Source organism: Neoarius graeffei, chromosome 11, assembly GCF_027579695.1.
Source record: "Neoarius graeffei isolate fNeoGra1 chromosome 11, fNeoGra1.pri, whole genome shotgun sequence".
In the NCBI taxonomy this organism is placed as follows: Eukaryota; Metazoa; Chordata; class Actinopteri; order Siluriformes; family Ariidae; genus Neoarius; species Neoarius graeffei.
This window is the reverse complement of record NC_083579.1, coordinates 77399168-77413078: the sequence shown is the minus strand read 5'-3', so window position 1 is coordinate 77413078 and position 13911 is coordinate 77399168. Positions and strand designations below refer to the sequence as shown.

General features: G+C 41.1%; 1 protein-coding gene across 1 annotated transcript in view; it reads left to right on the top strand.

Annotated features, from left to right (window-relative positions):
- alk (ALK receptor tyrosine kinase) overlaps positions 1-13911 on the top strand; it is a 225471-nt gene extending 211560 nt beyond the window's left edge. Inside the window, exons 22-25 of the mRNA XM_060934731.1 lie at positions 7329-7430; positions 7575-7709; positions 10570-10660; positions 12048-13911. Of these exons, the coding sequence (XP_060790714.1) occupies positions 7329-7430; positions 7575-7709; positions 10570-10660; positions 12048-13085 (1366 nt within the window). The 3' untranslated portion in view covers positions 13086-13911. The remainder of the gene's footprint in view (positions 1-7328; positions 7431-7574; positions 7710-10569; positions 10661-12047) is intronic.

Genomic DNA, 13911 nt, shown 5'->3' with positions numbered 1-13911 from the left:
AAACACCACCTAAATTCAACACGGCTAAAAACCGAATAGGCCGATAAGTATAATATTTAATTACAATTAGTTGTCAATACGAGTCACGATATAAGGTTATTAAAACCGAAAACGTACCTGAATAACACGTTAATTAAGAAATAAAGCAAGGTTAAAAATGACCTCAGTTCTCCTTTAACACACCCTCTACTCACTATTCAGATAAGGTTTGATACAAGAGATAAATCTTATCAAAGTCTAGATTCCCATAGCGATACACAGCTGAGTGCTTTGCCCATGTTTTGCATGATCCCTTTCCATTTTAGCAAGGATTGTCTCGCTTTTTGTCCTGGAACGAGATCTGTTGCTCTCCCATGAGCAGGATTACACAAGGATGATATATATGTAAAGCCCTAGTAGAGTGATGTCTCTGAGTTGGTGTGGCTGCCAGTTATCTCAAAGCGCCACACATCAGCTCCTGCAGCAAAAAGACACGATAAGGCTGGCAATGCGCCGATTTTTGTCAGGACTGTGGACTAAATATGTCTTTGTTTGGAAGAGACGAGGCAATATGGCTCTGGCTTTCGGCTTCCTTTCATAATAAACAACTGGTTTAACTCCATTCTGTCCCACCAGCACTTAAGGACACAGTAATAATAAGGCACTTTGTGTGTGCCTTTCCCTGAAAGTCTCTCTTTTTTTTTTTTCCCTCACTCTTTGCAGGTGAGCTGAGATAAGCTATCACGAACAGATCTGATACAGGAGCACATCTGAGATAAGAGTCGCTCAGAAAGAGGAAAAGTGACTGAGAGTCTCTGTGACTCGTTTATAAGAGCCACTTTCAATGTAGCTCGCCAAGTAGAATTATAAGCACGTGGAAATTGAATCGTAATTCCCATTTATCAGTGTGAGTACGTGTGTGTCATTACAATTGCAAGCTTTCCTCCATAAGCCATTGGTACGACTTCATTTTTCACACTATTCTGCAGGAGTTTTGCAAGATTCAGCTTTTTACGAATAAAATGCTAAAAGTAGCATTGCTAACGGACCAAACAGAAATAAATAAATAAATAAATAAAAATATTTTTGTGAACATGAACTAATAAAAACCAACAAATTATTTCACTCACACGCAATACGTATTCTTTCATATAGCACTTGAATAAATTCTTGTTTTATTTTCTCATTTATAATACTATTCACATGACAAGTGCATAGTTTACAGTTTTATAGATGAAATGTTGCAAGTTGTTATTAATAGTTTGGGTAGTTTATTAATTTTGTCAAGGTGAACTAGTGAAACTTTTTGTTGACGTAGTACAATTATAGCCTAACACATACAGTATAGCTTAACACATTGTTTCTCAACCACTGGGACCGCGAAGCACCCTCTAGTGGGACATGATTTTTTTTTCCAAATTGAAGCTAATTTTTACTGATGCCCCTTTTCCACCAAAGCAGTTCCAGGGCTGGTTCGGGGCCAGTGCTTAGTTTGGAACCGGGTTTTCTGTTTCCACTGACAAAGAACTGGCTCTGGGGCCAGAAAAACCGGTTCCAGGCTAGCACCAACTCTCTGCTGGGCCAGAGGAAAGAACCGCTTACGTCAGCGGGGGGGCGGAGTTGTTAAGACCAACAACAATAACAAGACCGCAAAAGATCGCCATTTTTAAGCGACGAGAAGCAGCAGCTGTACAAACGCGAAGTCATCCATTATTATTACTGTTGTAGTTGTTGCTGCTGCTGCTTCTTCTGTGTTGTTTTTGCTTTGATATTCGTGCCAAGGTTGATGTAAACGTAGCGACATAACTGACGTATACAGTGACGTAATGACGTGGCTCCGCTTAGCACTGCGAGCTATGGAAAAGCAAACTGGTTCTCAGCTGGCTTTCAAGTTGAACGAGTTGTGAACCAGCACCAGTACTGGCTCCGAACCAGCCCTGGAACTGATTTGGTGGAAAAGGGGTATCATAGTAGGGTACAATTGCTGGGTTGCATTCGATGTCACATCCGCCTCATTAAGCAACAGTAACACGACAGCTTGCGATGCTTTGCGATGAGTTATCGATGAAAATGAGGCATTTTGGTGGTGATATACACGTGAGCTAAAAGTTGTGGTTACACAGGAGGTGAACACTTAACTGTCACTCCTTTGCGCGCTTGAGTCTGGTGCAGCTCGAGCGGCCGCGTGCGCTCACAGAGCACGTTGTGCCTGTGCTTGGGACCCAGTCATTATGGGAAACACCTGATACTGATTTGAGTGCAATCAGCAGATGCAGATACGGACGCTGTTTTCACGGAAGCTTTATGAAGTATCATGGTCACGTTTGTTTCTAGCCATGTTTATAACGCTGTTTAAATACTCTGCTTTATGATTCTGCTTTCTGTTTTGCGAATATCAAGCCTGCTAATAAACGCTTTTCTTGCACTTAGAGCCGTCTATCTTGTCGCATCCTGATCCCCAGATCTTTAACCCAGCCACATATAAAAAGTTGTTCTCCTCCATGCTCTTCCAAATTTTCATCTGTGTGTCCATGTAGAACGATGTCTGCAGCACAGATGGATAATTTTCCAACTCATAGGAAAAATCCTTCTTTGTTAGCGTGTAAGGCTCTAATCCCATTGAGTGGTTTCTATATCCACTTCTTTTGAGTGAACTTCTTGGTTTTAATAACTTGCTTGTTTGCTGAACACAAACATGGCAATAAGTTCTTGTGTTAATGGACCAGACTCCACTTTTGGATCATTAATCCCTTTTGACTGAGAATGACCTGCGTGCTTGGTTTGGCTTCTGGTACATCCATACAGTTTTAAATACAATACCTACAATTAAACACAGTTTGTTTTTATTGCATTTATTTAATTCCTGGGCTCCCATATGTAACAGGGAGTGATGTCGCATCCCATTAATACATTTTACAATAGATTATTAGATTCTAATAGAATAGATGAGCCAAAATAATTGGGGATCTTTTTTTAAGGGGCCCTGACTAGGTACAAGTAGGAATAGGTGGGCCTTAAAGTACGTAGAAATGGTTGAGAACCCCTGGCTTAGTACACTGAACACAAGTCATATCAAGAAAATAGCAAAGAAACACAATACCAGTGACCAGCGTAATCACCGTAAATTGATATCTTTCAGCATTCAGACTCATTATGACATCAAAAATAATGTCTCAACATGGACTATATGACTTGAGAAAATAAGCTTTATTTTCAAATATGATTGATTAAAATGAAAAGTACAAAATGATTTACATAGTTAATGGAGTTGGGGGTAGGAAAGTTATTGATGACAAATATCCAGAGATGAGAGTCTATACATATATTTATAGTCCTAAGACACATTATCTTTCTTTCATTATTGTTGAGAAGCAGAGCTTTATCTTGGTCAGGGTCACAGTGGATCCGGAGGCTGTCCTGGGAATACCGGAAGTGAGTTGGGAATGGAATGAATTTCAGTCATTCACAGGGCACTGCATAGAGATTCACACATTCATTTACAACTAGTAGCAATTTATCTGAGCCAATTCATCTACCGGTATATTTCCGGGTGAACGTGTGAGATCTTCAGCCTCTCTCTCTCTCTCTCTCTCATCTATATATATATATATATATATATATATATATATATATATATATATCAGGGCTTTACATTAGCACCCGCCAAATGCGGGTAAAATTCGGCTTTGGCGGGTAATGATTTTAGTCCCCCTAGCCACTTTGGCGGGTGGTTTATTCTGTGGTATGACAATATATTTTAATTGTAGTTTTCTCTGAAGGCATCTGATATAATAAATGCATTGCAATGTAATATTACGCGCCTACAACTCCCATGAGCACCTGCATAAACATTCTGACACAACATGTTAGAATTGTTTAGAACGTTCGTTAACGTCTCAGATAAAATCAATGATACGGTAACCTGCGGTTAATGAACGAAGCAACAAAGTTGCTGACGACTGACAAGCGCACTATGTGGCGGCATATAGCTGGAGTTTCAAACCCTGCTGCTCAGGGAAAAAGGGGCAGAGATGATCAGGGCTGGAGCAGCATTTTAAAATCACTGAGGTCCGTGACGCGCAAAGCGCGCGCTGAAAATGTTTCAACATATTTAAATGAGAGGGGTGAATTACACGCCACACAAGAGATCTATTCCTGAAATTACTTTTAATGGTGTTTGAACTGAATATCATCAGTTTTGAAAAAAAAAATAATGTATGTGGTAAGAGTAAGAATAATTTAAGCTTGTTTAATGGTTTGATCTGGCCCAAGCAATGAGGACAAAAGATACCCTAACCATGTAGCCTGTGGAACTAAGATACATTAACAATCTGGCATCCGATACACCTACACAAAAAAATTCTGGGAAAAAAATCAGTATACACCACCATGTTTTAGGCAAAGTTATCCAAGGCAAACATAAGTTGAAACTTTCCACTCTATTGCTTTGGCTTATTGAATGATTTATTTTTAAAATCACAAACAAGGTAGGCTACAACTGCGCTGCTTCGAAAATGTCAATTTAACAGCTTGATGAAAGTGCGCTGATGGTTACCATGGAAACCCCGTGTCTGCTGCACTGTGTTCCTCCCCCGAGTCGCGCGCTCATTCGGTTTTGTGTTCTTGGTCTCAGAGCTGCGTGCACCAAACAGACACAGAAGACAGAATCAACATTTAACATCATTAACAATGCACTTTTTACGGAGAAGTTTTAATGTTATTCTTTATTTTTTTATCCAGTTGAATATTTAGCGTACAAATGTATTTTCAGCTCTTAAAAATGACCAAGGTCCGGACCACGGGGGCCTCAGAACTGGCTACAGTCAGGAGATGAACAAGACACTAATAGGAAGATAAGACAGTTCAATGACAAATGGAAGTTCAGGCGAGATTGGCTAGTTCATAGCAAAACAGTGCATAGCAAAATACCATGTACTGCAAAGACTGTAGAAAGTCTGGCAAAGACAGGCGCCAGCAATTTTAAACTCGAAACTATAAAGGACCATGAAAAGTCAAATGCACACATCGGTACTATAACATCAAAACCGGTGAAGACGGCTGGTTCACTACAGGACAGCATTGCTTTCAAGTTCCTGGCTGTCATGAAGTCGGCTGAGCTGGAGAGGATGGAGCTGCTGTTTAGAAACGTTCACACAATTGCAAAGAAGTTGATCTCACCCCAGCTATCAACTTACGGCCTGCTGGAAGCCTCAGGTCATGAAGACCATTTTTCATGGACCATTCAGACTCGTTATATTCAGATGATGAATAATGAGGACATTTAATGTCTCTCTCTACACATGTTCACACACACACACACACACACACTATTAATAGATAATACATAATATACATAATAATACTTGATAATACACATAATACTTGCATATCAAAACATCAAATGTTTTTCAATGATAAATGTTTTGAATTGGACTTTTAATATTAGAATCAGTTCAGTTGTACTGAATGTTATTTTTCATATTATACGATATTTCATATTGTAAGGGGTTTGAATTTGAGTTCAATAAACAGAATACTCTGTTTATATTTTTGTCTGAATTGATTGCATGTTTTCATATAGGGAGCGACCTTAACAGCACTGAATACTTGAGTGCTACTGTAGAGATACATTATATGCTGCCATTTATAATTAAATCTAGATCTTCAGAACTTTAACGTATCATGGTGAAGAAAAAACTGCGATTTCCTGGCAACAAAATTGTGGCTAGTGAAAAGGCTGAATGGCTAGTGACTCGGGAAAACCACTAGCCACAGTGGCCGGTGAGCAAAAAAGTTAATGTAAAGCTCTGATATATGTATATATGTGGGTGGGTATGTGTATATAACAGTTATTCCATGAAATCGAGTCGTATATGAGCCGATAGCTGACGAGGCGCGTAGCTATACGACGAGATTGAGTGGAATAACTGTTTTATTCTATGCACATTCACTGGTATTGAGAAACAGAGCATTTTTTTCCCCAAGTATGATAAATAAAAACTTTATACAAAACTTAGAAGAAAATCATTTCCGCTTAGAATGTAAACAAACTGGTGAAATGACAGGAGCAGTTTGTGAAAATCACAATAATAATTCTTGAAAAATAAATTAGATATGTTCTTAAAATCAAATACTTTTATTCCGTGTATATATATATATATATATATATATATATATATATATATATATATATACACACACACCGGTATATAATTTTGGGGGGTATTTTGGGGGGGTTGTTCACAAGCAGAGTATTTATTTCTTCCTCGGTTGGCTCAGCAACACGCACAGTCATTTTCTTCTTCTTCAGGTTTTTTGGCAGTTAGCAAACCAACTTAAAGGTGCATTACTGCCACCGACTGGGCTGGAGGGTGGAACAGGAAATATTGGGTGAAAAAATACCCCCAAAAATATATTATTTTAGCTATTTCTGTTTCTTTTAAATACTTGATAAAGTGGGGCGGCACGGTGGTGTAGTGGTTAGCGCTGTCGCCTCACAGCAAGAAGGTCCTGGGTTCGAGCCCCGGGGCCGGCGAGGGCCTTTCTGTGTGGAGTTTGCATGTTCTCCCCGTGTCCATGTGGGTTTCCTCTGGGTGCTCCGGTTTCCCCCACAGTCCAAAGACATGCAGGTTAGGTTAACTGGTGACTCTAAATTGAGCGTAGGTGTGAATGTGAGTGTGAATGGTTGTCTGTGTCTATGTGTCAGCCCTGTGATGACCTGGCGACTTGTCCAGGGTGTACCCCGCCTTTCGCCCGTAGTCAGCTGGGATAGGCTCCAGCTTGCCTGCGACCCTGTAGAAGGATAAAGCGGCTACAGATAATGAGATGAGAGAATGAGACTTGATAAAGTGGTATATCTGACTTGATGCACTCCACCATCTTGTTTTTCTCCACTCATGGTATATGAGCTGATATCCTAGTAGTAGAGTAGCCAATCAGCGTGCACGATCGTTCATTTCCAGTGAATGTGGATTGAATGTGTACATCTCAGATGCATTTAAGATGCATTCAAGTGCAGTTTAATGAGAGCTTAACGAGAATATGGTCTTAAAAGACACTTTTCCCTCGTGAGAATCTTTTAGATTGTATTGAAGTATGAATGTATATGTTTTCCCACATTTGGCTGCCTTAGTGATGAATATGTCCATGTTTCCATGACTACAGTCACATATTTTCTCTTCTTCCTATTGGCCCCTACCTCTCTCTCTCACACCATTTCTCATTCTCTCACTTTTGTCTGTAATCTTGGAGCAGAGTTAATCAATTGTGCTGCTGTGCTGGGCTGCTGTGGGCGTGGAACCCAGCATATGGATGAAAAATCTACTCTGTGTCTATTTGTGTCTCCACAGAGCCAGCTACTACAGGAAAGGAGGCCGTGCCATGCTGCCAGTTAAATGGATGCCTCCAGAGGCCTTTTTGGAAGGAATCTTTACCTCCAAAACTGATACATGGTGAAATAAAACTATAGTGTCCTCTATAAAGTTTTCTTTTCAGTCTGTATTTTGGTTGCCATTTATTTATTCATACTTCTAGTCGATCTGATGACCATCAGTTTTCTTTCTCTCTGTATTGCTTTCCCTGATTACACGGCTCAGGTCTTTTGGAGTGCTCCTGTGGGAAATCTTCTCGATGGGATATATGCCGTACCCCAGCCGTAGTAATCAGGAGGTTCTGGATTTCGTCACTAATGGAGGCAGAATGGATCCTCCAAAGAACTGCCCAGGACCAGTGTGCGTGCCTTTATCACTACCATTTACTTTACTTTATACACATGATGTGTAAACAATATACAGGAAACATGCACACATGATATGAAGAGTCTATTCTCTCTTCTCTGGAGTGACCTGGTAACCATATGCAGTAATTATAGGAATATCAATTCAATTCAGTGCACTAGATATAGATTGAGATACCTAATGAGGAACAAATGGTAACAATGACATGTAAAATTTCCCCAAGAAGTTATGAGGAAGAAAACGTCATAGCAACCAGACTTAAAATGGAACCCAACCTGTTCTTGGTGAGACTTGGGTATAACCTGTTTCATAACCTGTCACAAATCTTTAGTGTATCCTTGCAGGACCAACCGCAATAGCAGAAATAAGCAATATATCATATCCTGGTCAAATATCCTGCTACTACATTACTCTGCCAAAACAACCAAAAAAAAATTCACACACTGTAATATTTGGTTGGACCGCCTTTACCTTCGATTACAGCATGCATTCGCTGTGGCACTGTTTCGAAAAACTTATTCGATGTCACAAGATTTATTTCAGTCCAGAACTGTATTAATTTTTCACCGAGAGCTTGTGTTGAGGATGGGAGAGTCAAACCACTGCATAAAGTCTTTTCCAGCACATCCCAAAGATTCTCAGTGGGGTTAAGGTCGAGACTCTGTGGTGGCCAATTCATGTGTGAAAATGATTCCTTATGCTTCCTGAACCACTTTTTCACAGTCTGAGCCCTAATTATATGTCCGTGCTATCAGGGAAGAAAAAAAATCCATTGATGTGATGATAACTGATCATTCAGGTCATCAGCTGACTTCACGTTTTTGCCCCATAACGTTGCTGAGCCTTGACCTGATCAACTGAAGCAACTACAGATCATAACACTGCCTCCAGAGGTTTGTACAGTGGCCACTATACCGGTACATGATGGGTGCATCGCTTCATGATCTTCCCTTCTTACCCTGGCACGCCCATCACTCAGGAATAGGGTCCATCTGGATTCATCAGACCACATGACCTCCTTCCATCGCTCCAGAGTCCAACCTTAATGCTCCTGAGTGAATTGACGCCTTTTCTTCTGATTAGTCTCACTAACAAGTGGTTTTCTAATGGACACACAGCTGTTTAATTCCAATTCCCTGAGTTGTCATCACACTATGAGTGGAAATGATCTTAATTTCAATACTAAACATAGCCGTGAGTTCAACTGTCGATTCTTTTTATGATTTGACTTTACCAAGTGCTTAAGGCCAAGTTTACATTAGACCGTATCTGTCTCGTTTTCTTCGCGGATGCACTGTCCGTTTACATTAAAACGCCTGGAAACGCCAGGAAACGGGAATCTGCCAGGGTCCACGTATTCAATCCAGATCGTGTCTGGTCCGGTGCTGTGTAAACATTGAGAATACGCGGATACGCTGTGCTGAGCTCTAGCTGGCGTCACCATTGGACAACGTCACTGTGACATCCACCTTCCTGATTCGCTGGCGTTGGTCATGTGACGCGACTGCTGAAAAACGGCGCGGACTTCCGCCTTGTATCACCTTTCATTAAAGAGTATAAAAGTATGAAAATACTGCAAATACTGATGCAAATACTGCCCATTGTGTAGTTATGATGGTCTTTAGGCTTGCCATCCTTCTACTTGCAAGTGGTAAGTGACGCGCATGCCTGATATGCACTGGGATCACACACACAGTGGCTCAGTCCCGAATCACTGCTCGTGCGCTTCACTCACGCGCTCTGTGAGCTGCGCAGGGCCGGAGTGCGCACCCTCCAGAGGGCACTCGCTGTTCAGGGCGGAGTCGAGCGTATCCGTGTATTGGCGTTGCTGTGTGCACGCGAATCGTGTATTGGTGTTGCTGTGTGCACGCTAATCGTTTTAAAAACGTTAATCTGATGATCCGCTGATACGGTCTAATGTAAACCCCACCTAAGTGATCTCTGATCATAGTCAGTCAGGATCTTTTTCCAACCAAATTTTTTTCCACGAAGTTGATGGTTCACTACAGGTTTTAATAATGTGCTAGATGGTTCTTAACCCAATTCCAGTCATTTCAGTAATCCCCTTTGTTGTTTTCTTTGCTTGATGCAGGCCAATAATTTGACCTTCTGAAACATATTGTAATAATATTTTTTTTCCATGAACTCGGATACGTTTTCTGACATGGTCGTTTAAGAAACAAGAAGCTACTCACTGAATCAGTTAGGGTTAAAAGAATTGTTGCCAGCTGAAACACATTAATCACTGTAGTAATTATCCTATCAAAGGCTCTTGTGTATTTGCTTATTTAAATCCAAATGGTGACTTTTTTTTCTTTTTTTTTTGGCTGGGCAGTATATTACACAATGCATGTGGGATTTTCTTTCTTTCTTTTTTTCTTTCTCAGTCAATATTCCTTCAGTCTGCCTCCATTAGTCCTCTCATTTGTATAAAATTCTAACTTAATCAGTTGAGACACTGATTTAGAATTAATAATGCAAAGCCTCACCAAATATAAGACAAAGCTCCAGAAGCTTGTTTGGAATTGTCTGATCAGATTTAAGTTCCACACTGAAATAAACCTTTAAATGACACATTTATATATTGTGCAGTGGATACAATGGAAAAAGAAGCATGCAACCGAAATGATAATTGTAATTAGCTGTTTAAAACAAAAAAAAAAAAAAAACAGGCTTGATTAAATCAAATCTCAGTTGGGTGCCTTTCACTCTAGTTTGGCTCTCAGCTATCCAAAGGCAATCACCCACACAGTAAATAGCCTGGCTTGGTAAGGGAGAAAATCCAGTAATGAGGAAACAAACAAAGCACAAAATTTTAATGAGTCAACTTTTTTTGTGTGTGTGTGTTTAACAGTTATCGGATAATGACGCAGAGCTGGCAACACCAACCTGAAGACAGGCCAAACTTCTCCACTATCCTAGAGCGGATTGACTATTGCTTGCAGGTGCAGTAGTGATTCTTACGAGGTTTCTTGAGCACCACATCTTGTAACTACAGATTCAGTCAAACTGTATTTAAGCAAAAAAAAAATAAACACTGTAGGATGAATCTGTTGTCTAATACACTTACAGAATCATTCGGTAAATGCTGTAATTATAATAGTTATTATTCTATCCACATTCACTGGGTATGAACAATCGCACGCTCTGATCAGCTACTCTACTACTAGGATATCAGCTCATATACTGTGAGTAGAGAAAAACAAAATGGCGGCACATGTTGCTCAACCAACCAAGGACGAAATAAAAACTACTCAAAAACAAAACCCCAAAAATGCAACAAAAAAAAGCAACAAAATATGTAATGAAAGTATTCAATGGTAAGAACGTATCTTTTTTTAATTTTTAAAGAATTATTATTATTACTATCGCATTATTCACAAATTGCTCCTGTCATTTCGCCGGTTTGTTTACATTCTAAGCGGAAATGATTTTGTCAGATGTTTTGTATAAAGTTTTTATTAATTAAATTTGCGAAAAATAAAAAATGCTCTGTTTCTGAAAATCCAGTGAATGTGGATAGAATAAAACAGTTATTCTACTCAATCTCATTGTACATGGATTATAGACAACTCGGTGCTAGGGGCCTCGTCGGCTATCAGCTCATGTACGACTCAATTTCATGGAATAATTGTTAAATATACTCAGTACTTTGCTAGAGTCATGGTTCTTGCTACATGGATAACTAGACCTTAAAGATGAGGTAATATACTCCTTTTCCATAAATTGACACAGTTCCCTGTGGTCTGTCAAACCGACTGATTTGAGTACCCGTTCCTTTAAATGATAACGAGTCACTGCTCACCCCACACCCCTTTTCCGCTGGCCAATCAGGAAGCATTTTCCTCATGAATATTCATTCACAAAGGCAGTTCTCAAGCCATGGGTGGAAATGCTCAGATGAGGGGCGGGATACTTCTAATTAGCTCCGTTTGTGACATAGAAAGTGGAGCCAAATCTGAATGGCTTGTTGAAGCACGTTTTCTGAAATAGGATCCCAAAAGAAACTGACTGGGTTGTTTTATTTCAAAGTTTGTGAGTTGGTAGGCACTCCAGATACCCAAATGTATGTGCACAAGCAGTGAAGTTGTGAGTTTTTTCCATATGTCCCCTTTAAAATTACATTTAGTCATTAATGCATGAGAATATTTAAAACTAATACTTTCTTACATTAGGGGAGCGAATGCCCTTATACTAAATAAACAGATGAGTCTATGAGTACCTTGGTGCCTTGGAAAGACACTTGAGTAAATCTCCATTTTGTACCTTCACATTCAGTGACTATGTTAAAGTTGGTAATTTTCCTATTTGTGATATCCTTCCCTTCCTCAGGATCCAGATGTGGTAAACGTACCCTTACCTGTTGAGTATGGCCCAATGCCTGAGGAGGAAGAGCAAGTGCCCATGCGTCCGGATGATCCTGCTGCACCCTCTTTACTAGCCGCCCCTCAGGGCACAGAGGAAACATCATCTTCCACCACTGTGACCCGCTCAGAGGAGGCCAAGAGAGCTGCTGAGGTTCTCCTGATGAGTGCTTGTTCCTCTGACAATAAACCTGTACCCAGTGCTGCCTCCCAGCTCCACTCTCATCCACCAGTGTCCTCAGCAACTGCGCTGCCAGCCTGCAGCAAGCCCTCCTCTCTTGTCCCTGATCCCCAGGATGGAGGCCATGTCAACCTGGGTTTTGCTCAGGCTCCTACAAGTGAGAAGGATAACCGTAATGGGAAGCCAACCAATTTGTGGAACCCTACGTATGGTTCGTGGTTCCTCCAGCAACAGCAAAAGAGGCAGCAGGCCCAGGCCCAAAGGCAGGCAGGAGGTCAAGGTCATGAGCTCTCTGGCCGGACTGGGAGTATGGCAGAAGCACTGGGCCTGCAGCACAAGCAACAGCAGATCCAGCAGCAGCAGAAGATACAGATCCAGCAACAGCAGAAACTTCAACAGCAACAACAGCAGCTCCAGATCCAGCAGCAGCAGAAGATCCAGCAGCAGCAGAAAATACAGCAACAACAACAAATTCAAATCCATCAACAGGGGCAGTGCAGGCCTCTCTTGCCTCCTCCTCCCCAAACTGCCCCTGCCCCTCTTTTGCTGGATTCAGCAGCCCTGCCCCCTGTACCACTTTACAGACTGCGCCGATTCCCTTGCGGCAACATTGGGTATGGCTACCAGGAGCAGGGTCTGCCTTTGGAGTCAATGTCTGGACCCCAGAATGCCATGCCACCTCCTGCTCTCGCCAACCAGCAGAGACCCATCTCACTAGGCCGGACTGGCACAACTGAGGACAGCCGCCCCCTGCTGGTGACAATGGGAACAGTTCAGGACTCCAGACTCCCTAAGATGGATGGGCACAATGCCACAGTGCTTTAACCCTCCACCTTCTCCTCGCTCCCCAGACTCTTTTATTCAGTGCCCGCTTGAAACACTGTGCCATCCGTCCTTGCCCACTTCAGCTCACAACCACCATGCATCCCCTGTCCCTCACCATGCTTCTCAGCCAGACAAACATTCACTCCTCATTACCAGCGACTTCTGGGATGAGACTGACTGTTTTAATATCGAAATCTTTAAGAAATCATGAGATGGAGGGAGCACTGGGAGTTTTGTCGAGGTTACAGGTTGAGAGATTCTGCTGGAGTTGCTCATTAGAACTTGAATACCTGCAAAATGCCCTCAACATTTCTCACATTCACAGGGAAAAACAAGTTTGTTGATGTTTGCTTGCCTGCTTGTTTATTTATTCATCTGTTAATTTATTATTTGGAGGCTGCGTAAATTATTAATGGGTGTGCTTCATAAGGCAAACTGCTCCACTCATTTATGCATCATTTTGTTCACTCTTGAATTTGGTTGGCTTTTAATCTCCAACAGTTTTCATCTGACTTGAAATTTAATGAATTAAATGAATCGTTAATGGTTTCTGTTTAGCAGATTGGTTGATGTCAAAGGTGCCTGACATCTGTTAGCAGGAAGGTAATTGGTTGCCTTGGGATTTGAAAAGGGGTTAAGTGGTCAAGGAAATTGTCATATCTGTGAATAATTTTACTGTTGTATGAACACTGCGAGGTTTTGTGTGACTCTTGTGAAAGAGATGTAAATTTGTGTATTTAACTCAAAGAGGAATTGAGGTACTGATCTCTCTCATTCCATCTATTTTCAGTTAACCTGTGGCTTCTGAAAGAAGCTTTTGTGTATA